General features: G+C 39.4%; 1 protein-coding gene across 6 annotated transcripts in view; it reads right to left on the bottom strand.

Annotated features, from left to right (window-relative positions):
- The window catches only part of CUL1 (cullin 1), a 102,658-nt gene that overhangs the window by 27,038 nt on the left and 49,276 nt on the right, over positions 1-26,344 (bottom strand). For all 6 annotated transcript variants that reach the window (XM_021693022.2, XM_021693021.1, XM_021693023.1 and 3 more), the window contains exons 3-9: positions 15,382-15,556; positions 12,671-12,838; positions 8,297-8,347; positions 7,999-8,089; positions 6,888-7,051; positions 1,791-1,953; positions 763-893 (exon numbers count right to left, since the gene is read on the bottom strand). In XM_021693022.2, the coding sequence (XP_021548697.1) occupies positions 763-893; positions 1,791-1,953; positions 6,888-7,051; positions 7,999-8,089; positions 8,297-8,347; positions 12,671-12,838; positions 15,382-15,556 (943 nt within the window). The remainder of the gene's footprint in view (positions 1-762; positions 894-1,790; positions 1,954-6,887; positions 7,052-7,998; positions 8,090-8,296; positions 8,348-12,670; positions 12,839-15,381; positions 15,557-26,344) is intronic.

Raw genomic sequence — 26,344 nt, 5'->3', positions numbered from 1 at the left:
TGTCCAAAAAAAAAAAAAGACGGTATTGTAAAGAAAAATACAGTATCGTCAAAAATAATTAACATTAAACACAATAAAAATCAGAGATTAAAATGTTTTCTGAATCAGACGTAAGAGCCAACTGTGTTCTAGAAGCTTTTCTTTATCAGTTCTCCCAAACACTATCAAATTTAAAGTGCACAACAGGGACAAAACTGAAGACAATTCGCCCATCTTTTGGGAACACGTGGTACTCCCTACATAAAATTATCACCTGAATTACTGCTACACTAGCAGGAACATTCCCTGCGCCTCCTGGGGTGGTGGGGTTCATGAGCGATACTACACATTTCAGGGCCTATCAGGGGGAAATAGCTCTGTGACCTTCAACGGAAGGGCATCCTCAGATCAAAGTCCCCAAGAGGTGCAGCCTGTGACCCACGGGTACCAGAGGCAAGTGTCTAGGAGGCTTTAGGCTATTTGTTCTATGGAAGAATCTTCTCTCTTCTAGTGTAAGGAATGTAATTGTGAGAAGAAATGAAGGAAAAAAATATCAAGAGATGACATCCTTAATGCCTAAAAGGTGCCAGAGGAAAGTTTATGGAGGAATTTACTAAACAAAGAGGTTTCTGAACCTTCTACTTTAAAAAGGCCAAAACAAGGTTCCCCACTAGAGTTCTAGTGAAATCTTACCACTTGGATTCGTGAATGGAGGCACACGACACCTGCAGTTCCTGGTGGAAACAGTTAGGCCTGGCTGATTTCCAATTAAATAGTACTTACATTTAAAGCAGCTTCTCCACACTTTTCAATTGCTGCAAGACCCTGATTATGAATGTGTGTCTCTAGAAGTTTTTTCAATTCTCCTAGGCCATCCTGGATTCTAGACACAAGATTATACATGCGACCCAAATCTGAAAGAAGAAGGTGCCACCTTAATGCACTGAAACAAACTTTGCATATCCATCCCACTAAGTATGTACGTGTACTGTGATGACAGCCACTCTGAAATAAAACAACGGTGTTTTTAGATCTAAATAATCAAAAATGTTTTAATTATAACCAAATATTCTGTATTTAGTGTGTGTGTGTATATATATATTAAGCTGAAAGTAACAATGAAGTTGTTATTGTAAAAGTTTACTTTTTCCTTTACTATGAGAAACCAGCAATAGAACAGAGAAAAATTTTATCAGGAAGTATATCTGATGCTTCCTAAAATTCTCAAGATTGAGATATTAGCTATGCTAGATATATAATAGGCACTCAAATATTTATTTTAAAAAATGAATAAATTTAAGGAATACTTATGAATACCCATCTCAACTCTACAAACAAATGAGTCACAAAAGGGCCCCCAAATTCTTCATTTAATATATGTACGGCATATGGTTAATTTATGAAGGCCAAAGAGAAAACTTTTGAATTCGAACATCAATCTTTTATTGAGCTCCTAACATATCCCAGTAAAACCTAAAGGGTAAAAGAAAGACTTTTACAAAACACTAGCCTTCACATCTTGAAGAATTTTCAAAAAAAAAATCCTCAAGAACAAAATCAGGGGTAGTATCATTTAACACTAAAGTGTATGGAACAAGTTATATTCCAAATTGAACTGAAAAGATGTTCTTCCCCCAAAGTTACACCCAAAACCCTCTACAGAGGTCTGAAATCAATACACAAGGTACACACACATTAATCTTCTAAAAAATGACTGATATTGGTCATGTGCAGAGTCCAGAATTTCAAACAACTTCAAAACTGCAGATCATAACAGACATGCACACACGTCTTGAGTCTGAGAGGCTCACCTTCATTTTTGTCAGCATCCAACAAATTCTGGAATTCTGTGTGGAAAATTTCCAAGTGTTTTTCAATGAGCACTTGCTCACACTTCCTGGCCAGTTCATCCTGTGTGCTTTCATGAAGGTAGACCTGGACTCTCCGCTGTTCCTCAAGCAGACGAGCCTCTGCCTGCAGGAATTCATTCAAGTGAATGGTCTGGATTCCTTCTTAAAGAATTGTTCCATGAATAATGGCAAATTCAACTCACAAACCTGCTCTAATAAATTAAGAGAAAAGGGAAGGGGTCCTTTGATTCTGGGTGAATGCCAACCATATTTAAGTGGTCACAATTTTCTCTGCAATATATTTCTACCTCCAGCTCCTTTTAAATGACTTATCAAGGTTATCATTGTTAGCAGTCCAAATGTGTTTATGTCAGCTTTCTTCCTTCAGATATGTGGCATTTCACCTTTTGGGGGTACTATCCCTACTTGACTCTCTGAGAAACCTGTGATCCTCCCTCATACACAGACACCATGTTCAGGACCCCTGCTTCCCACTGAAAGCTGCTTGAAGTCAAGAGTCACATGAATATATTCCCTGAAATGACCACATGGAAATCGTTATTAGTAATCAGACTTTTAAAAAATTAAAAACAAAACAAACGACCATCATGGCCTTTCTCTTGCCAATCGCTGAGTACATGGCCCTGTAACTTTTGGATTATTTATGCATCTCAAGTTCTTACAATTCCCCTCAAGGAAGAGAGGAAAACAAAGATGTCATTTAACAGAGCAGCAAAATAAAAAGAAGTCCGTATATTTTACAAAGTATTACCAGAAATGTGTGTGGCATAAAGTATCACTAAGGAACCACTAAATTATCAAAGCAAGGACAAAATTTCATTGATAACCTCAAATTATTCAGGTGATCTGAATAAAAGAGAAAAACTATCTGGTATTGTAAAAGTGCTGTACTTTCTAAAATGACTTTAAATTTGGTGTAATTTTGGAGAAATCTAGAAAAATTCAACTGGAAGAATAAACACCCAAGAGCCAAGAAAAGAAAAACGCAGGCAGGATTTATGCTGTCAAGAATTACTAACAATGGGGGCGCCTGGGTGGCTCAGTTGGTTAAGCGACTGCCTTCGGCTCAGGTCATGATCCTGGAGTCCCAGGATCGAGTCCCGCATCGGGCTCCCTGCTCGGCAGGGAGTCTGCTTCTCCCTCTGACCCTCCTCCCTCTCATGCTCTCTGTATCTCATTCTCTCTGTCTCAAATCAATAAATAAAATCTTTAAAAAAAAAATAAATAAAAATTAAAAAAAAAAAAGAATTACTAACAATGGGACAGTTATTTAAACAACAGAAGTTAGAACCTTATTACACATTCCAAATAGTGAAATGTGAACAACAAAATAAACTTGGGAATTATCTGTAGTATACATCAACATGTCAATGTCCTTAATATAGCATGATCTCTGAAAAATCATAAGTATTACCAAATAAAAAATGTGAAAGGAATTTATAAAAGAAGAAATATAAAAAACCTAAAGTTTCTGGTAAGCGGGAACGAAAGCATAGCATATTTGGCTAATGGAATACTATTAACCAGTAAAATAAATAAATATAAAACATGTTAATGTAACAAGTGTGTGTGTGTGTGAAACAAGTTACATAAAAACCTACAGAATTATTCCAATTTGGTTTTATTTATTTATTTAAAGATTTTATTTATTTGAGAGCGAGAATGAGAGAGAGAGAGAGCATGAGAGGGGGGAGGGTCAGAGGGAGAAGCAGACTCCCTGCTGAGCAGGGAGCCTGATGTGGGACTCGATCCCGGGACTCCAGGATCATGACCTGAGCCGAAGGCAGTCGCTTAACCAACTGAGCCACCCAGGCGCCCCACCAATTTGGTTTAATATACATACTTAGCAATGGTGTCCCCTAAGCTTGAAGGTTTATGTTATGTTTACGTATTTTCCAAAAAGCCTACAACTAATGTATATATTTTTTCTGATTATGAAGTTATTGTGAATAGATACATTTTTTAAAAGATTATTTGTCAGAGAGAGAAAGAGCACAAGCGGGGGAAGCAGCAGACAGAGGGAGAAGCAGGCTCCTTGCCTCATTCCGTGACCCTGGGATCATGACCTCAGCCGAAGGCAGACACTTAACTGACTGAGCCACCCAGGCGCCCCAACAATAGGAGATCTTTATGTGCTTTAAGTCAGAAGTTCTAAGTTAAGCACATGGTGCTTCGACTCTAAAATTTCCCTAAGCCTGTTGTTACCTCAAGAATGCGAGCTGATGTAGTACAGGACACACAAACTGAAAAGCACCACTTTTCCTGTTTGAAGTTATACATGATCACCTCGGGCAGCAAAAAACTCAACTGTCATAAACATTGCTTTCTCCTAAAATTTTACCCCTCCCCAGATGAAAGATAAGGCTCTGGTGGCACTGCTGACTCCTTCTCTGGGGGAGCACCGTGGCTTTCCAACCCCTGCAGGACAGAGGGTAGCAGCATTCTACGGCAGTGCCCTTCCTGTGGGGCCGAGAGGGAAGGGAAGAGTAAACAGGCACATCAGTGATTCCAAAGACACTGAAGAACAGAGGGGCCTCAGTGATAGCTTATTTTATAGATAAAGAAACCAAGGTATGAGGTGTTGCATCATTAGGTTTTAGGAAGGACAGCCATTTACACTCTTTGTGGATTCTCAGTCAAGTAGGCTCTCGATCATCGCTGTCCGATAATTATCGTAGAACACCAGGATCAAATCAAATTCAAAATGACTCAAGAAAATCAAGCAATTAAAGACTGTCCCTATTAATTCTATTAGGATTGGTTCACAGTGAAAACAAAACGAAAAACAGACCACAAAAGGTAAGCAAATTAATGAAGTATATTTTATTTTTAAAGTTTGTGTGGATGAGAGACATTAGTAACCTAGAATAGTTGACAAACCTTTTGTAGTTCACATTAGTCTCAATCACATGAGACAGCAGGATAGCTTACAAGCCCTAATGTGGCTTAGGGCTGTTCATTTATCAAAGCCATCCCTATTGCAGAGAAGCCAAAGATTCCCAAATGTTTCCACTAAAACATCCCTGGACATCACAGAAAAGGGAACGCAGACCCGCAGGGAATTTGCACATCTAGCCCAAACCGGCAGCTAAAAGCAGAAAACTTGTCAAAGCCTCATTCTTTATCTCCATTTTGTTCATGAGTTTTAAATTCTATTTCCTGACATGATGCTTTAATATCATTCCTCCTCAAGTCATTAAATAAAATGTGTCCCCATTTATCCTGTGGTTTTGCATATTCTCAGGCATCTACCGGAGGCCGTGAATCACATATGCCTGTCCTAGCAAACACAACACGCTTGCTCTTTGCCCAGCACCAACCATATATATTACAAAATTATTATTCCCATTTACAGATGAGGGAATGGAGGACCAGAGGGTTAAGGTCAACTCCCCAGGAAATGGCTGAGTAGCGATTTAAAACTAGACTTGCAGCCTAAGGCTATAGGCAAGAGAACTGTTCACATGGTTAACTTCCAATTTTGTGCTTACAGATTCTCTGCTGGATTCTCCATATTATGGACTTCCAGAAGGTGACAGAAGTCATGTTTGGTAAGATCCAACTGGATTTGGGCCAAACCATTAACCCTGCTAGAAAGGAATCCTCTGTAAGAGCACCAGGACGCAGGAAGGCAGGGTCACACCGGGTTGGAAACATCCAGACCACGGTAAGTCTTTGCTCCTCAAGCTGCCTTTGGTTCCAGGCCTGACTGAAAAACCCTATCTGCCTGCTTTGGGAGTGCTCACGTAGCTCTGGTCTCACGCAGAGGACGGGAACTGAGACCCCACAGATGTGTGCCCTGACAAAAGACCCCACCCTTAAGAGCATCACCATATGCAGCAGAGTTCAAGCAGAGATGTGGGCATGAAAACTGCGCTGCCAAGCTAACACATGAAATAGGCAATTATGCTCGGGGTCAGAACACACAAAAGCTCATTTAACCCGCAGACATACACAAAGAACTGCTACTACTTCCAAGTTTGAGACTTCTGAAGACTTCCATTTTTGTTAGGCTTTGAGATCTCAGAAATTTGTTAGTCAAGGACTTTCAACTTCAAACTTCTAAGGCCCACTTATAAGCACGATCTCCTATGGGAAAATGCAGCCAGAACATCATGCACCAACGGGGTGGGACGCATGTGCTCAGAGGCCCCCACTGCTCCTATGGGGCTGACTTGCTAACTGCCCATCTCGGCACGTGGATACGTGGCTCCATACGCACTCCCTTCGCTCTCCCCGTGAAGAGAGAATAAAGGCAAGGCAGAGATCAGACACAGTTAGCTCGGCCTCCCTGGAAATCCTGTCCATCTTGGCCAGGGGTCAGCGAACGAGAGCCTACAGGCCACATCCTGCCTGTGGGTAAAATTTCACTGGAACACAGCGACACCCATTTGTTTGGATGCTGCCATGGCAGCACAGAGAGCGAGTGCTAAGTCAAAGACAGTTGCTCCCTGACCTTTCCCAGAATGGGTTTGCCAGTTCCTACCCTCAGTCACTCCTCACAGTGACAATCCAGGATACCTGTCTTCCCAAGAAAGAGAACCAAAAGAACTACTTCCCTGTAACATTGCTTAGCACAGAACTGATGATCCATCCCAGATTCTGTTGTTTCAGAAGCACCTCCTCTACTAGCAACTTGAAAGCTGTGCTGGAGACTGTCAGAGAGTATTTCAGACACAGAAAAGCAAACAGCTGAAGTTTGCCAACCTAGGAATTGTTTCTCACTGACACAGGACTGCGGCTCCCATCAGATGCACACAGACACGCTGCGAGACGGCTCAGACCAGGGAAGTCGCACGGCTAGGACGGTTCCGTCCTCAGAGCAGCAGAGAGAACACGGAGCCGTGATTCTCAGATGAATTTATAAAAGCTGCCTGGGGCACCGGGAGAAGCGTCTGCACCTGCCTGGACGCTACAGGACAACACGGCCTGAGAAATGACCTGTGCAAAAGCTGCCTACATGAAAAAGAAGAATTCACTGGAGCAGCAGTAACGGTTTTAACTTCAGTCTACTCCAGGTGCCATAGTTAAGCTTACCTTTTTCATATACTCAGTAACTGGGTTCTGCTGCAAGAATTCAGTGCTCTCCCTGGTATAGAATCTCTCCGTGTCAGCCAAAAACTGAGATTCAAAGGACTCTTTATACACGGTCAGCGTAGGGCCCTTGGCAAATGCATCGTCTTCATTCAGCCCCAACTCCACTAGAAATAAATAGGAACTATATTTCAATTACCCCAGTTTTTGTTATATTTTACACAATATACCTAGGTGTGTAGCATTCAGTTTACGTTTAAGAGGTAAATGGACAATGATAAGGCCTAAGGTAAATCTGTTATTCACTGGTATTCAAGTACACTGTTTCAATGAAAGAAAAGACACAGAATCCAAGACATGAAAGCAAGTAATTCTGACCCATGGCCAAGCATGCTTCAGAGTTATCATGCAGTTCATTTAAAAAACGCTTATATTTCCAAAAGCTTAAAAATAATAAACATGACATTTATTTTTAATTGAAGTATAACTGACAAACAGCCTCCTGGTTTCAGGGGTCCATCACAGCGATCTGGTATTTGTGTACAAGACGGTCCCCACAGTTAAGTCGAGTCCCCATCTGTCCCTTAAAAGAGTTATTATGATATTATTGCCTCCATTCCCAACGCTACACCTTATCCCCCCATGACTTATTTTATAACTAGAAGTTTATAGCTCCTAATCCCCTTCACCAATTTCACCTGCTCCCTAAAAATGACTAAATTTAAACTTTCAGAGAAATACGATGTCACCTAAGTTTTTAAAACACTGCATTAGCTTATCGGTTTCTCAATCTCAATTTTTCAAGCTGACAGAGACTTCTGGTTATCATCCATTAATGACACTCTATCTTATTATATATACAGTAACTCAATGAGACCAGAAGATAATTCAAATGTCTAATTCCTCAAAATTCCCTTCAGGTACAAAGATCAAACAATTTTTATGATGGGTAAAATCGAACAGAACCACATTAACTTAAAGAGAATTCCAAGCGCTCTTGTAAATGCAAACAATATTCTTAAATCTAAAATATCTGTAAATGAATCTGTCAGAACACTGTTACAACTGTCATTTGATATAAAAACTCTGAATAAATTAAAGGGAAACTGTTTACCATAAGACTGTACAACTCCACTTATCAGTCTTGTATTGATGGTTTCACCGTTTCTTTCCTTTTCAATTAGTTTTAAAACAGCATTCGTTACCTTTAGGAAGGATAAGGGAAAAAAAGACAGGTAGGTCATAGACTACAGTATGCGTATTACTACACATCTCTCAGACTGAGCTCATTAGACAATGCAAGATGAGAGATACTCGAAGGACATTCTAAAGGAAGGGGAGACAAGGCCCAAGGAACAAATCTGTGAGGGGTTTTGAAAGGAAAACATGGACACACTCACACAAGTTGGTACCTGTTTATTCAGTGGCCTGAACAGACAATCTCTCCAAGTCACCAATGCAAGCTGGATGAAAAGAAAAAGGAGAAGCATAAGATGTCTATACTTTTACTACGTTTTTCTAAGACTGAAGTCAGAGGAATCAGCCTGAATCTCATTGATCAATATTTCTAGATTATAACTGGGTAACAATCTATCATCATGATGAAATGAGAGACACTCTCTTAACAACTTCAGGAAGTATCAGAGTACAGATGTTTGTTAGCTCACATTTTAATAATTAAGATAAAAAGAAAATCTGGATTTTTAGGAGAAAATACACATCAGCTTACAGGACAACAGGGGATTCAACTTCTAACACTATTCCCTGGCCCAAATTTAATTTCTGACCTAACACACTTAATGAAGATAATTCCATTTATCATAGTTTCCTGATACTCAGTAAAATAAGTAACAGACAATAAAAAATTAGCAAGTTCTGTATCTTAATTGTGGTGATTTATGTTGCATGGATGCATACAACTGTAAATGCACCAAAATGGACACTTTTCATAGATGCAGTTTATTATACATGAATTACTCAGATTTCCCATTTTACCTGTATTCATGTGTGTGTTTGTGTGTGTGTGGGGGGGGTTCTCTGATACATTTTAAAAAGTTTTTAAAACTTCCCACAGAGGTAATACCAGAAAATCACTCTAAAAATGTCCCCCACAAGAGAAATGTTATAATTCATTCATGATTTTTAAGCTGTTTGTATTGAGTACTGAATTGTTACAAATTTGAATTTTACTCTGAGAAGTACCTCTCTTAACAAACAGCTTAGGAACTCACTTAAACATAAATGCTTTCAGTCTTATTTTCCCCAAATTTAACCACATATAGAGCTGGGTTTATGTAAGATCTACATTTCAGAAAAGATTATAATGTAATTTAATTTATATAATGAACTGAGTGATATTTCTACCACAGAAAAAAAGACAGCATGAAAGCAATATTTAAGAGAAAACTTTTTAAATTTATTACTTAAATTTTTAATTCCAGGATAGTTAACAGAGTTATATTGGTTTCAGGTGTCCAACAATTCTACATATCACTCACTGCTTGTCACGGTGAGTGTACGTCTTAACCCCCATCCCTTATTTTCCCTGTGCCCACCCACTTCCCCTCTAGTAACCATCAGCTTGTCCTCTATAGCTAAAAGTCTGTTTTTTTTCCCCCCCAGGCAAAGAACTTTAGTAACCTTGTTTCAAACTTTATTCCCAGGCTTCTTCAGCTTAATTAGCTGCAAAGAATGAATTGTGTATAAGCAAAAACTGAAAAGAGCTGCAGTGTCCAAGGGGCTTGGGCACTCTAAAAATATTAGAGATCTAGATTTTATCAGATCCGTGAACAAAATTTTAAAAAGCAGGCATAATATAAAATAGCAGCTCCCAGTAACTTCTTCAAGTTTTATCTTCTTCAGAAGTTGACTCAATTCAATTTGCTTCATTCTTGGAAGCTTCATCAAAATTCTCCACAACATCTGGAACTTCATCATCGTCATCCTCTCTGGTAGCAAGTGGTGCTTTTCTGTCCATGGATTGTGTGGGCAGAGCTTCAACCAGTCTTCTTCAACTAGTCAGACTGTCTGCACCAAGTTGGTTTAAGATCCTGGGTAGCATTTCTGTCAGCCGCTTTGTGCCAGCATGGACTGGAATGGTGAAAGTGTTCCCTGCCAGCGATGCCTGAACTTTGGGGTGGCTAGAGGGGATTCACTGTTCCTTGGTTTGTGAACATATTCACTTCTTCAATACCAGAGATATTGTTTACCCCTAACTTCTTCAAGGAGAACTGAAGTTTTTTATCATCTGCTGTAGCCATTCTATGAACCACCTTCTTTCGGTGAGCAGTTCCTTTCCCACCAATGCGCACTTGTACTTGCAGTTTGGTGAGTTTCTCCTGGTTCATGATAGTTTCTTTCATCTTGTTGGAGCGGAAATGGGACTGCGCAGGGGAAGAGGGTTGGTGCTCAGGGGGTCTCGGTGGGACCAGCTGAGATTAGGTGTACACACGGGGACACAAGGTGGCAGCTCAAAAGTCTGGTGTTTAGTTTGTCTCTTTTTCTTGGTTTGTTTCTGAAGTTCCGCATATGAGTGAGATCATATGGTGTTTTCTTTCTCTGACTTATTTTGCTTAGCATAATACTCTTCAGATCCATCTGTGTTGTTGCCAATGGCAAGATTTCATTCTAAGAGAAAACTATTTTTAATAAAGTATGAACAATACATACTCGGGTAATATTAGCATAAAAATAAGATTTCAGAATTAGAAACTATGATATCCAAAAAGATGCTGGAAAGGAAGAGCCTCATTTTTCTGGAGAAATGCAACCCTGGGGCAATTGTTTGGAAAATACATTTTCTCTGTGCAAATTCTCTGTTGCTGTTCGTTCTCAACTCTTCAGACTTCTTTAATGCAGGAGTGAGGCAGGAGGGAAAATGCGATGCCATGGCCATGAACTTCTAGTAAAGACATTCTACGCCTTCAAAAATAACTTTTTTCCAAACATTTTTCTAAATTAAAACAGCCTTAGACAGCTCTAATTTGACTCTAGATAATTTATCACTTTGAAGAAGAAAGGAAGAAGAGCTGGCAAGATAAGAAAGAAGGGCCAATGGTACACCAGAGAGAGTTCAGAGGAAGAGAGTCAGGGAAAAAAATCTTGCTCAATCACTTTAATGTATCAATAATGAAATTAACTTATGTTCTCTAGTGGACATGAAAGGAAAACAACAACTTTCTATAATTAAAAAAGGAAGAAAGAATTATCAGGAAAAAAGTAAAACTTATTATTTCTTGACAAATCACCCCCACCTTCTGGAACTTCGGGAAAATACAATGAGAGATCACTGTGCCCAACTATCCCACTGTGTCAACTGATGCTTGAACTTTAAACGAATTCATCAGGTTCACTGGAAGAGCACACAGAGCAAATTCTATTCCTAGATAGGGATATTAATCAGCCTCTGCTAAAATGTATGCTGCATATTATATTTCCAAATGGTAACTACGGGATTTAAGGATGTAGAAAGTATGAATTTTCAAAGTAAATAAAAAAATAAAAGCAGTTGAATCTTGAGGTATACTTGTACTTCTTTCTTTAACTGTTCTTGAATACAGCACACAAAAAGTTATAATGATTTTTAGGAGTCTGTGATGTTATTGTGGGGTACACGCGGTGTTTCAGGTGAAGGTGGCAACCAAGAGGAAATCAACCCAAATCACACGGATTCCCACACTGACAACTTTCAGTCTCAAGAAAGCATTTGTAAGTGGAAAAGAAAAGGGCAAGTACAAAAGGCTCAAACCAAAACACTAAATCTAGAAAGTTTTGTGAAAACTATACAACCAAGTACCTTTATGAAGTAACAGTTTGGCACAGAAACTGAACTATGTAAGTGATAAGAGTCTGTCACTCATCTATGATATATTATGTTTTTCTTTTATTAAATTTGCAAATAGTAAAGCAGCAAAGTACTGCTATTACACCAACATTCTTGGATATGGAGAGAATCTCATTATGCAGAACTTGACATTTTCCCCACCACCGGTTCCAGAAGAGTACAGTGTGCGCACCTGACAGCCCGTCCGTGCTCAGGTCCTCCCCTCCACTGCGTTACGACATCGGCACTCCCACATGAATGCACATCAGACCCAGCTCGAGGGCTTGCTACCACACACTGCTGGGTCCCAGTCATCTGCATTTCTAGCATGTTCCCAGGGGTCCAAGATGTGGTGGGTTTGGGGACCACACTTTGGAAACCTATGGGCCTAGAACAAGCTTCTTCCCTGACTGAAGAAACATATTAATGAAGATGATTTAATCACTCAAACTTTACCTTTTCAAAATCTATTTTCATGGGGTCTAAAAGAACCTCTCAATTTTCTGTCAGATTATTTTGTAAAGTGAGAGGGTAGGAGGACATCTCATGGCACAGTCCTCTCCTTGAACAGTTTCCCAAACCACAAGACCCTGAGGGCTGATCCGTGAGGCCTGGGTCTCAGGCCAGGGACTGCATTTGCCAGACACGGCCAGCGTGTGGGACGTCCAACGCTAAAACTGGGACAGTTCCAGGCTCAACTGGACGGCTGTGAAATAACTGCAGAAGAAACTTGCTATCAGTCAGTGCAGAAGTGTGGAGGCTGTACTTTAGAACTCCAGTTTATTCATCCTTCCCCTTTCCTGCCACAAGATATTTAAGGGTCATTTATTGATAATTAAAGCAAAAGAAATTAGCCTACTCTTCTGAAAATAGCTTCATATTTGCCTAGATCCCTCTACTGACAGGATGAGGTATCACTAAGAAAATACACATGTGAAAAGTGTTTAAAAAATATATATCTTACAGAATAGATCTCATAGATTCCTTTTCGTCCCTCATCACACTCACGGCGAACCCAATGTCTGTTGAGGTAGGCACAAATTCCATTCAGCACTTTGCTGGAAAATCGATAATCCTCCCATTGTTGAGTGTAGAACTTCAGTACACTCTCATCCATCAAATCTTCTCCGTCCTACAAACGAGTTAACTCAAGCTTTAAGGACTAATCACATGATAAAGATAAAAATTAACTAAAACAAATCTACTGCATTAAAATACATTGATGTGTTTGGTTTTAGATGAGCTTTTTATTTTGTACACAAAAACATACTCATTAATACCAATTCTCATCGGACTATAGCTTGTGAGAATCAGACTAAAGAGAATTCTAATAAAAATTTTTTCAAACTGCAACTTTTTCATTGGTATTAAATATGCACAAACAACCATACGAAGAACCTGGAACTTTTATTTATTTATTTTTAAAGAACCTGAACTTTTAGAATGAGAGTAATTCGTTTTTATTAACAAGAAAGGAATTTAGCTCAAAATCATCCCTATTTTTGTTTTTTAAAGATTTTATTTATTTATATGAGACAGAGAGAATGAGAGAGACAGAGAGCACATGAGAGGGGGGGAGGGTCAGAGGGAGAAGCAGGCTCCCCGCCGAGCAGGGAGCCCGATGCGGGACTTGATCCAGGGACTCCAGGATCATGACGTGAGCCGAAGGCAGTCGCTTAACCAACTGAGCCACCCAGGCGCCCAATCATCCCTATTTTTGATATTTTCTATTAAAAATTAAAATGTCCTATGACCACAGGGCCAATGCTATTCAATTTTTTAACGCATCTTTTTCATTCATTAAGTGTATCTAAAAATGATAAATGTATAGTTTTTGTGGTAATCTGTTACATTTCTGTACAAATAAAGTATAATGGTGCAATATTCCTTCTTCTTTAACAAGACCTCAAGGGGAAAATGTGCATCCATCAAAATTATTTTTACCAAGATTTCCACAACTTAAACCACAAATTTTTATGTGAAGGACCAACTTGACATTTTTTTCTCAGGTGTTAATGACATCCACAAAGCAAAGCCTACCCTTTAAAAACTGCAGGTTCCACTGCAGTGTCCCTGATAGAGCCTGCGGCAGAAAAGCACCAGACGTGAGGCAGAAGGGAGGCAGCCCCACCAGGAACTAAGGCAAGCCACCCCCTTCGCTCACCTCCGAGTCTTCAACCAGAGTAAGAAGCGAAGTTCCAAACATATGTGGTACACAAGTGATCCGGCAAGCTGCGTGAAAACCTGACCATATCTTGATACAACCACATTTTTGTTTATTGAAATTTAAATAAGGAATGAACTATAAAATGTAAAGCTAAGCCACTCTGGATTATAGTACATGACCTTTTTTTTTAAAAAAAAAAATGCGAAGATACCACTGATACAGCACGGCTACCAATACTTTCATACAGCACCAAATGCTACTGTTCCTCGCTTTAATGCTGAAGAATAATTAATTCCAGTGTTCACTTTACAAAGTGTTATGAATAAACATAAGGACACAGTGGGTTCTGCAAAACATTAGAAACACTGTTTAGGGGGCGCCTGGGTGGCTCAGTTGGTTAAGCGACTGCCTTCGGCTCGGGTCATGATCCTGGAGTCCTGGGATCGAGTCCCACATCGGGCTCCCTGCTCAGCGGGGGGTCTGCTTCTCCCTCTGACCCTCTCCCCTCTCGTGCTCTCTGTCTCTCATTCTCTCTCTCAAATAAATAAATAAAATCTTTAAAAAAAAAAAAAAAAAGGAAAAGAAACACTGTTTAGGGAACGTGAAAATTTTAGTCACAATTTGTGGTCAATCAACTATGGTCTGTTAGAATGATAGTAAGTTTCCAATTACCTTGTAAAATACATTAAGAAAACAATTTTGAAGCATGCTGGAATTTTTGCCTATTATCTGTGTAAATAAAAAGTCTTTAAAGGATATACACAGAGCACAGACTTCCCAGGGTAGAAGGTACAGATGTCTTCACTCACTCTATGTGATATGGGTAGCATGGGATGAAGGAGCCACTTGCCCATCCTGTGGCTGGACGGAAGGCATCACACTGCCTTTGTTCCCGAGGAGGGAGAAGGCAGAAGATGAAAGGGAAAAACTCCATCACTGCCCGAGCCACGGCTCGGGGCAGGAGGAACCCATATTTGAAGGCCAGGGATGTTCGTAGAGAAACCCATCCTAGCCAAGGGCACGATTTCATTGTCGTTCTGAAATATACTACATGACCGTGTGTAAAAGGCAAGGTCACACTGGAAAAATGCGATTGCCAAAGGTTAGATAACCTTATAATCATTTATACATTTGTATACAGAACAACATACTGGGTTCAATACACAACATCGGTATTCATAATTATACGCTTGAAATTAAAAGATTCATCAATTTCTAACAACCAAATATAAAATGGTTAGTAATTTAAGGGAAGTACTACTATGGTATAGCCATGAAAAACTTCTCATTAACAAATTAAAAAAGAGAAAAGGGCTTATGAAAGTTTCATCTTCACAATAGGTAAAAGACTAAGCAATAGCAAAGTATCTTCACGCACACATCAATGCCGGAAAAAATGAACACATAACAGTGAGAGATTTAGCATTCAATCAAGTTAGAATCATCATTTCACTACTACTTTTTTACATTCTATTATAAATGGTCAGCACATGTGTTAAACATCTTACCTTAAGAAGATTTGTCAAGTAATTCTTCAAAAATTCTTTAAGCCGTTTGTATAATTCCAAGCCAACAAACTGAGCTCCCCCAGGCGTCTGTCCCTTTTTCGATTTGGAAGGAGGGACGCCAGCCCCTCGGGCTTGGTTTGACTGGTGAACACTTGTGCAGTAGTTATAAACATGACTTGGAGAAAAGTTAAGGAAATCAACATGCATCATCAATGTCAACAAGTGATTAATACCGACATATTTTTAAAGAAAATATATTCATACCAATATTTTCCCACTCTATCAACAAAAATCTGTTAAAACTAGAGCGGAAAAAAGATTCCATTCAACACAATAAAGCTGAAGTCAACCAGCCCCAGGACTTACAAGCTTATCTGCAGGCCCAGGGAGCAGCCTGCTGAGAACGATGGAACGTTCTGAGGAAGGTCGCCTAAGAAACACAGGACCTTCTAAGATCATGTCATGTGACTGACCTTGTGGGATATTGTCCTGAGAGTGTATCAGAAGGCATGAGAACTGGCAACTGGTACAAAGGTTCCAAATGAGAGAAAAAAGCAATTACCTCCTTCAAGAAAAACAAAAAGCTATAACCATAGTCTATTATGATGCTTAGCTGTATTTCTAAAAGCATACATTATAAATATCAAAATAACTAAAACTTTATTTTAAACTTATTTATGAATGAATTTAAAGCTATGCTTTGCAGATGGAAGGGCAAAAAGCAGAAGAAATGGCAGTGCAAGCGAGCTCTTATTACCACAGAAAGTCACAGGTGTGTAAAATCAACCAACCACAAACAGCAGGGCTCGCGCACGGCTAAGAGGGCTGGAGATGGGTTGGAGATGCGGGAGTCACAGAAGACACAGACAGAAAGACAGCAGCTGTGGGGGCTGCCGCGCATGGGAGACAGGGCAGCTAAGGCAGAGAACCACTCAAGACTATTTCACTTTGCAGGCAGTATTTCTGGGCTAAAGCCAACTGAAAGACAACAACACTGATTCAGAAAGAAAAATCCCTAAGACAAAATATTCTGGCCTATTTGTTTCAAGTCAGTGGGTAAAGACAGAGGAGATTTCAAAAAATATTCCGTACTCCAAAATACATCACAAATGGATTAAGAATTAAAATATACAAACCGAAACCATAAAACAAATACACAGACATTTTCCTGATCTAAGGTTGGGGAAGGGTTTTCTTAGCAAAGTCGTCAAAGCACTTAATCTGAAATTTTGAAAATATTTCAGGAAAAGATACCTTCAATGAGTTACTATCTTTAAGCAATTAAAGTAATTAAAAACAATGTGAAAAAGTTAACCTCCACAGGAACATGGGCAGAGTGTACCAAGAGAAAATCCCAAAGCTGAAAAAAATACCTATTAATGGCCAAGTCTGAAAAAAAAAAAAAAAACAAACCTTTAACCTCAGCAGTAATCGAAGAACTATGCCCTAAAACAATGAATCATTTTATTAAATGTTTCAAATGTACAAGAATGGCAGATTTTAACACACGGTGAACTCTCATAAACTCAAGATCCAGTTTGGACAAATCTCATATTCCCATGCTTGTCTCATTCCACCTACATCCCACCTCAAATTTTTAGGAAATTAAGTAGGACAGATTTTGCAACAGACCTGCTTAGTGCTCTTCCCTAATGCCACTCCTCCTTCCACTTTCCCTGGGGGCAAACAGCCCCATGATTTGGTGCATAGCATTCCTGGGAATGTCTTCATAGCTTGCTGTGAAACTATGCACAAAATTACTATTCCGTCCGTACTCAAACGTTGGATACAGTACAGATCTACAAGAAATTATCCATCTTCCTGTCCACGGACCCTACCAATGATCACTTACTTGGTGGGTTCCAACTTGGAGCATTTACAAACAAAGCTGCAGAGAACAGTACTAGCAAGTTCCCTCACATACATGTTTGAGTTTCTCACAGTACAGAACTGGCAGGTGACAGGAGAGGGCCGCCATGCACTTGACACCTTGTCGGATGTGCACGAGTCACCAGCAGCCACCAGCGGTGCACGCATTTCACTGCCTACATCCGAATCATGGCTCGTCATGGTTTTCATCAGCATTTGTAGGATTACAAGGAGACTAAGCAGCTTAGGAATTTATCATTTTCATTTTCTCTCCCGTATATTCTCTGTCCTATCCTTCATAATCTTTTCAAAAACAGAGTTTGCTCAGACATTGATGATGAGAGTATAACATGATACAGTCACTCTGGAAAAATTTGGCAGTTTCTTACACAAATGGTGGAAGACGCATGGAGCAGACTACTACTCAGCAGTTTAAAAAATGAACTGCTGGGGCGCCTGGGTGGCTCAGTCGTTAAGTGTCTGCCTTCGGCTCAGGTCAGGATCCCAGGGGCCTGGGATAGAGCCCCACATCGGACTCCCTGCTCGGCGGGAAGCCTGCTTCTCCCTCTCCCACTCCCCCTGCTTGTGTTCCCTCTCTCGCTGTCTCTCTCTCTGTCAAATAAATAAATAAAATCTTTAAAAAAAAAAAAATGAACTGCTGATACATCTATCACAAATCAGTCTTAAAAACATGTCGAAGGGAAAAAGCCAGATATGTATGGTTCCATTCATAGGAGGTTCTCAAACAGGCAAAACTCATCTATTGATAGAAATGAGGAGTGATTTCTAGAAATGAGTGATTTCTTCTTCCTTGGAGGATGAAGACTGACCATCAGGGGCTCCAGGGAACTCTCTGTATCTTGAATAGGATACCGTTTACCTGGGCGTATATACCTGTCAAAAAATTCAAACTATCCCCTTAAGATCTCTGCATTTTGCAGTAGGTGAATTTTGCCTGAAAAACATCTTTAAAAATGTAAGCACGTAATAAGTATTACAGACTGACAAATACTGAGCTTTGACTTGGCAGTTTACTGTGAAAATCCCTGCTGTTTCAATTATATTGTCCAGTTATTATCTTCTTGTAGTCGGTAGCCTAACTTTTTTTTATGGAAAGCACCATATAGAGAAATTCTTAATCTGTCATCATCAAATTTTCACAGATTTTCTCCTATGGCTTACACTTTCTTAGGAAATCCTCTTCCTAAAACAATGTAGAAGGCACCACTGCCTTCCACATCTGATTTTGCACTGAGATTTCTTATCTCCCTAAAGTAAAATCGTATAAGAATATAATTTTATATTTCTCTGCATGGATATGCAATGATTCACAAACCACGTATGACATGATCTATCCTTTCTCCCCTCCAGGTATTGCTGCTTCTAGAAAACTGTCCGTTTCAGTGAAGTTTTCAACTACACAGTCCAGTCTCTTCTAAAAAACCTGTTCTGTGATGTATTTAAATATTTTTATGATTAATCGTGCACAGAACCAGTTTAGGGTTTATTTTTATTACTCTATTTTTTTTGTTCCTTTTTAATATACTTTATTCTCTAGAAATCCTTGGTCTGTTAGCTTTGTAATCTTTGTTCCTTTTAATGTAAGCATTTAAAACTACAGATTTTTTTCTTCACATCAACTGGTCTGATATGTATGGGTTTTCCTTACTGTTCAGTTGTATTTTCTCTTTTCCATTATTAGTTCGCTTAAGAGTTATTTAGGATTTTTTAGATTTCCAAAGGGACTTTTTTTTTTTACCTTTTAAAAACCGCGTAATTTCATTTTAGAATTAATCAGAGAATGTTATTTCTTTGACAGTTTCTTTCTTTCTATTTATTTTATTGAGAGAGAGAGAATGAGATAGAGCATGAGAGGGGGGAGGGTCAGAGGGAGAAGCAGACTCCCTGCTGAGCAGGGAGCCCAATGCGGGACTCGATCCCGGGACTCCAGGATCATGACCTCAGCCGAAAGCAGTCGCCCAACCGAGCCACCCAGGCGCTCACTTTGGCAGTTTCTTTAAAATGGGATAAGACCTATAGCTGAATGTGTTTTCTTTACATGTGCTTGAAAAGAATGTCCATTCTCTAACTGTTGGATACAGGGAACCATTAGAGCAAGCTGGTCAATTCTGTTTTTCAAATCTTAGTGATTTATTACTGAGAATTTTTTTTATGGAAATCTCCCTAATTATAGATTTGCCAGTTTCTCTTATGTCTCTAAAATGTCATATATTTTGAGGCCGTTAACAAGTGTATAAACTTTGAATAATATCACTGATTACTTGTTCTTTTTATCACTAGGAGGTAACTGTGTTTACTCTTCACAATAGTGCCTTAGAAAATCCACTGGATCAGATGTCAGTATGGTTACTCCTATCTGGTTAGAATTTACCTCAAATATATTTGTTCCATTTCTTTATTTGCAACTTTTACATCTCTGTGCCTTGGTGTGTCTATTGCAAACCACAGCAAAATGCACTCTTGGAAAAAAAAATGTTGGGAGTCTGACGGTCGATAAGTTTGGTTTTATCATAAAACCAAAATATAAATATACTGTTACATACTGTTCTATACGTTGCTATTTGGATTAATTTTTACCGTCTTTTGTTTTTTTTGTTTGTACTTTCTGTTTTCTTTTCTTTCTATTGGATTGATGGATTCCTTATTCTGCTGTAGTTTTTACATCATTCTGGAGTTAATGCACTTTATTTGGTTATCTTGAAATTTGACATGCATACTTTGCCTTTCACCAGTTCTGGAAAATTCTCGGGTTGCCATCTCTTCAAATATTTCTGTTCCCATATTTTCTAATACATGTATGTCAAACATTTTCATGTCACCTTCCATACCTCAATTCATGTCTTCAGTTCTGCTGCATCACTTTATCTTTTCCCAAACTTTCTAGTTTTTCTTGATTTTCCATCTAGTTAAGTGATTCTGAAAGAGTCTGTGTCAAATTTGCTGTTCACTTTTAAACATTTTATTTTACATCTATAGAATTTTCTGGGTTTTTTTTTCTCCCTCCCCTAGTTTCTAGTTTCTTTTTAAAGTCTGTCTTATTTCTCCTGTCTTATACCTTTGTATTTTTGATTCTTTTTGTACCCGGTTTTCATATACTCAGAGGCACCCTCTAAAGATCCTTTTGTTTGACGTTCTTGGGGTCCCATTCTGCCGTTCATCCTATGTGACTTGTTCTCGCGGAATCTCTCCTCCGCTCTGTAACTTTAATTTCCCAGCTTGGGGAAATCCCCTCCAAAAGCTGGTAATACAAACTCAAACCCAAGGTAACAAATTCTCAAGACAGATGTTCTCCACTCCCCTCACATCCAGAACTTGGCTCAAACTACTTTCTAGTTGCCTCCATGGCAGAGAGAGTCCATACTTCTCCAGTTCACCTTGTCACTGAAGATTCCCATGGAAACAGCAGCTTCACCCCCCATTCCCCAAATACAAGGTTTTTCTATTTTTCCTTTCTTTCCTTTTTTTCTTTCTTTCTTTTTTTTTTTTTTTAAGATTCCATCCATTCACCTGACAGAGAGAGAGAGAGCGCACAAGCAGGGAGAGCGGCAGGCAGAGGGAGAGGGAGAAGCAGGCTCCTGGCTGAGCAGGGAGCCTGCCGTGGGGCTCGATCCCAGGACCCTGGGATCATGACCCGAGCTGAAGGCAGATGCTTAACTGACTGAGCCACCTAGGCGCCCCTCCAAGAAATTTCTTAGGATACCTTGTTCAGACTTTTTTTTATATATATATATATATTTTTAAGATTTTATTTATTTATTTGACAGAGAGAGGGGGAACACAAGCAGGGGGAGTGGGAGAGGGAGAAGCAGGCTTTCCGCTGAGCAGTGAGCCCGATGCGGGGCTCGATCCCGGGACCCTGGGATCAGGACCTGAGCCGAAGGCAGATGCTTAATGACTGAGCCACCCAGGCGCCCCCAGACTGACTTCTATTTCACGGCAATATATGCATCTCCAGCTATTAAATTAACAAAGGTCTTAAAAAAAAAAATTAAGCCCAATGACAGCTGAAGTGCAGGAAAATGGGAGCTTCAGAGCATACACAATTACGATTTTTCTGGAATAAAATTTGGAAATATTCGAAAGCCTTCAAGTGCATTCCTTTTGATACAGCAATTATACTCTTAAGCATTTATCATGGGGAAATTATCACAGAAGTATAAAAATACTCAGTAAACTATCACAGCATTGTTCACAATCGCAAAAACCTTGTAACAATCTACTTGGCAAACATAGGGAATTAGTTAAATACACTGTTGGATTCACCTGATTCACAACTGCAATGTATTTACCAAATTTCATCTAAGACACCAATCATAATATATCATTACTTTAAGTACCACTAAGAAAATGCTGTCCATTAAAATATGACATTCTTAGATGGAATTTTTATATTTACTTACTTAAAGATTAGCTGTTTAGACTTAAACAGATTTATCCTAACACTCTTTGTAAGTAAAGTTAAATGAATTGTTTGAGACATTCCTAAAAGATTTCACACACTTTCACTCTGCTGAGTCTTTAATGACCCTTGTTAAGGAGGTGTTTTCCCCCTACCACCATCCTCTGGCTCACTAAGCGTGTCAGCACTGCCCAAGAGATGTCCACAGAGGAACCAAGGATTTCCTTCTCATCTGGCTCCCACCCATTTTATAAGTTTTGGTCCTAAGCTTGCATGATATTGAAAGTTTTTTTCAGGGGCACCTGGGTAGCTCAGTTGGTTGACTGTCTTTGGCTTAGGTCATGATCCTGGGGTCCTGGGATCGAGCCTCATGTTGGGCTCCCTGCTCAGTGGGCAGTCTGCTTTTCCCTCTCTCCCCTCTCTCTCAAATAAATAAATAAAATTCTTAAAAGGTTTTTTCAGGGCAGATTCTTCAGAAGGTCCATAATGGTTTGCTGACAGAACAGGGTGCAGCCAAGTCCTCAGGTGCAGGTAATGACCACTGTGTCATGACTGACATCTGACTAACTATGGTACCATGCCACCCACACAAGGATGCACTTGAAACCTACCCTCCCAAACCTAGAATCAATGAACTGTGGTACATTCACAGACCGATATTAAAATATATTAAAAAGACACCAATAAATGAAAGGGCAACTTAGAATAATTGCATCTTAGTCTGGTCCCTTTGGGCATGGAGATAAAAGATGACGTACCTGTCTGGACTTTATTTTTTTTTAAGTTTTTATTTAAATAATCTCTCCACCCAATGTGGGGCCTGATCTCACAACCCTGCGATCAAGAGTCGCATGCTCTTCCAACTGAGCCAGCCAGGCATCTCTCTGGACTTTAATAGCTGTTCCTTCTGAAGAGCAGGCCTGGGGTTTAAAAAAACCTTTTAGGCACAGAATTCTTTCTTATTCACCAAGTACTCTTTCCAGAGGAAAGGCCAGTGCACTGAGAACACACTCTCGCCCCACCATTCTTTTCTCCCCGCCCCACCTCCTCAAAGAGGACCTGGACACAAGGCAAGGAACCCAGGCTTCACAGGACAAACCAAAAGGCACAACTGTAGTGGGAAGGAAACCTCTTAAAAGCTGTTTTAAAGTTTCTACCCCGAGTTTAACTCCACATATGTTCCCAAATTAGGATGACCCTCCCCACTGCTCCGTCAGGCGTGGAAAGCAGTCAGCAGAGGCTACGGATGGCAGTGGTTAGGCTCCTGCTTGCTAAAACTTGAGTTTTCTTCTAACAACTTACATCTAAGTTAGGGAAGGAATGCAGAAAAAGTTATAATAAAAAGCAAGAGGGCTATGGTTCACCCTCCCCCACCCACAGTAGCAACCACTCTTAACTGTTTTTTGATTTAGAGGGTGACTTGTCCGGGCGGATATGTACATATCTTCAAATCATATGCCTGTAATGTTCTTTGACCAATCAACCTTTGCATAAGTTACTGAAATTCTGCTGACAGAAAACAAAGCTCAATGCAACCCCTACCTCTGATCTGCCTTCCACCCGATACTCACATCACTGTGGAGCCTGTATTAGTCGACATGGAAACTTTAAGTTACACTTTAACCTTGGTTCTGCGGCTGGTACCAGTATATCTAACTGCATTTCAGGCAGACAGCAACTACAAACTGGAAGAAATATAAAACCAATTGTCTGAAGACACCAGAGAACCACCAAAAGAAGTTTATACTGAAGGGTATTCTAGTCATGGAAGAAGGCAATGGCATAATCCAATTTTGTTGATATAAACAAAACAAAACAAGAAAATAAGACCCACTCTCAAGAGGAGAGATCATCAAAAGACCAACCTGGAGATAACCCAAATGTTGGAATTAGGAGACAATGTAGAGCACCCACAACAGCTATAATCAAGAAGATAAGGGGAAACATGTATATAATAAATGAACATCAACTGCAGTAAAAAATAGGAACTACAAAAAAAATTCTAGAACTGAATGTTATATTATCTAGAATAAATTACTGGATGGGCTTGAGAGAAGAATGGCGATAAGACTCATGCAGAGACACCAACAAAAATGATCAATTCTGAAGAGAGAAAGAAAATGAAAATAAACTGCTGAAAACCAAAGGGGAGAAAAAAATCTTGAAGGCAGACAGGGAAAAGCTACTTGTAACATACGAAAAAAGAATTCAAATTACCACTAAATTTTCATCAAAAATGAAAGGCCAGAAGACAGAGTAGTTAACATCATCTTTCAATGTTGAAAGAAAGAAAAAAGAAATGCCTATCAATCCAAATTCTTTTTCCAGTAAAAACATTCTCCAAAAATGAAGGCGAAATAAAGGTGTTTTCCAATAAAGTAAAACTAAGAGACTTCACATAGTACACACTTGCATTTCAGGGGGAAGATAATACGACATGGAACCTTAGATCTTCAGAAAGGAATGAAAAGCATTAGAAACAGTAAATATCTGGTAAGTATAAAAGATTTTTTTTTCTTAATTCTTTAAAATACAAAGGATGGGGCGCCTGGGTGGCTCAGTTGGTTAAGCGACTGCCTTCGGCTCAGGTCATGATCCTGGAGTCCCTAGATCGAGTCCCGCATCGGGCTCCCTGCTTTAGCGGGGAGCCTGCTTCTCCCTCTAACCCTCCCCCCTCTCATGTACTCTCTCATTCTCGCTCTCTCAAATAAATAAATAAATCTTTAAAAAAAAATAAAGAAAATACAAAGGATGGTTTAAAACAAAAACTTGTAATATTGTCTTGTGGGTTTTAAAGCATATGTAGATATAATAATAAAGATGTAACTCTACAGTTAAAAGGTTTCTACATTCTCTGACCTCCTACAATATTAACTCAAAATATAGTTCACCCTTGGACAATGAGAGGGTTGAGGGTGTTGACCCTCCATGTAGTCAAAAATCCACATATAACTTCTGACTCCCCTCAAACGTAACTACTAACAGTCTAGTATTGACGGGAAGCCTTACTGAAAACATAAACAGTCAATTAGCACACATTTTGCATGTTACATGTATTATATGCTGTATTCTTACAATAAGTAAGCTAGAGAAAAGAAAACCATAAAGAGAAACTACACTGAAATACCGTATTTATTGAAAAAATCTGAGTGTAAGTTGACCCACATAGTGCAAACCCATGTTACTGAAGAGTCTACTGTGGTTAAAAAAGAAAAAAAAAGTATGTTGCAATCCCTAAAGCAGTAACACATACACACAACCTCAGAGGAATAGCTAACAAGCCAACAGACACATTAAAATGTAATTCTAAGCAATTTCAAATAACCTGAAGGGAGGAAAGTAGGAACAAAGAAATTTTTTTAAAGAGCAGAAAAAAATAAAATGGTAGACCTAAAAATCAACCTATTAATACTTAAAATAGACTAAAACCTACAATCAAAAGACAGGGATGATTGGAAGGGACAAATAGCAGGACCACTCTGTATGCTGTTACCAGAGAAACAATTTAAGACACAGAGAGGTTGAAGTAAACAGACCGGAAAATATTATCACGCAAACTCTAGGCATAAAAAGGCTAAAGAGACTGAAGCAGTACCAGACAAAAGAGACTTCAAGGAAATACTAGCAGGGAGAAGAGGGACATTTCATAATAATAAAAGGGTCAATTTATCAGAAAGATAATCATAAATGTATATTCTCCTCATAGAGCTTCAAAATACATGAAACAAAATCTGGCCTAACACTTCCACCACAGCCGATTTCAAGCTACTAACATGACACGCATGAGCACGGACTTGGGGAGAGAAGCGCACAACCCTCCCCCACAAGCTGACACAATCGTGCTCCAGCACACCATGGTCTACACCCAATGAATCCATATCCTTTTCAACAGTCCATGATAATGCTCATCAAATAGGCTATTTTCTGGGCCATTAAAATGGCCCTTGATACATTTTTTTTTTAAGATTTTATTTATTTGACAGAGAGAGACACAGCGAGAGAGGGAACACGAGCAGGGGGAGTGGGAGAGGGAGAAGCAGGCTTCCTGCGGAGCAGGGAGCCCGATGCAGGGCTCGATCCCAGGATCCTGGGATCATGACCTGAGCCGAAGGCAGACGCTTAACGACTGAGCCACCCAGGCGCCCCGGCCCTTGATACATTTTAAAGGACTGATATCATACAGAGTTTGTTCTCTGACCAAAATGGAATTAAATTCGACATCAGTAACAATGAGCTGCCCTGGAAATCCCCAACTATTTCCCACTAAACAACATTTCTCTATAATTTAAGAGTCAAAAAAGAAGTAACAGGAAAATTATAAAATGTTTTGAACTAAATAATAATGAAAATAAAATATACCAAAATTTGTGGAACAAAGGTAAAAATTCTTTCGAGAAATTTATACCTTCAAATACTTACACTAGAAAAGGTAGGAGGACACTATGGTAACACTCCCTGAATTGATAGACATATCCAATGCAATCCCCATCAGCATCCCAGTTGGTTTCTCTGTAGGAAGTGACAAGGTGATTCTAAAATTCGTATGCAATTCCAAGGAAACCCAAAACAATCTTGAAAAAACACAGTTGGGAGTACTCATACTTCAAGATTTCAAAACTTTCTACAAACCGTACTCATCAAGACAGAGAGGTACTGGAAACGATAGGCATTTTG

Source organism: Neomonachus schauinslandi, chromosome 12 (genome assembly GCF_002201575.2).
Source record: "Neomonachus schauinslandi chromosome 12, ASM220157v2, whole genome shotgun sequence".
In the NCBI taxonomy this organism is placed as follows: domain Eukaryota; kingdom Metazoa; phylum Chordata; class Mammalia; order Carnivora; family Phocidae; genus Neomonachus; species Neomonachus schauinslandi.
Note: the sequence above shows the minus strand (reverse complement) of the source record. Positions and strands in the feature narration are given on the sequence as shown.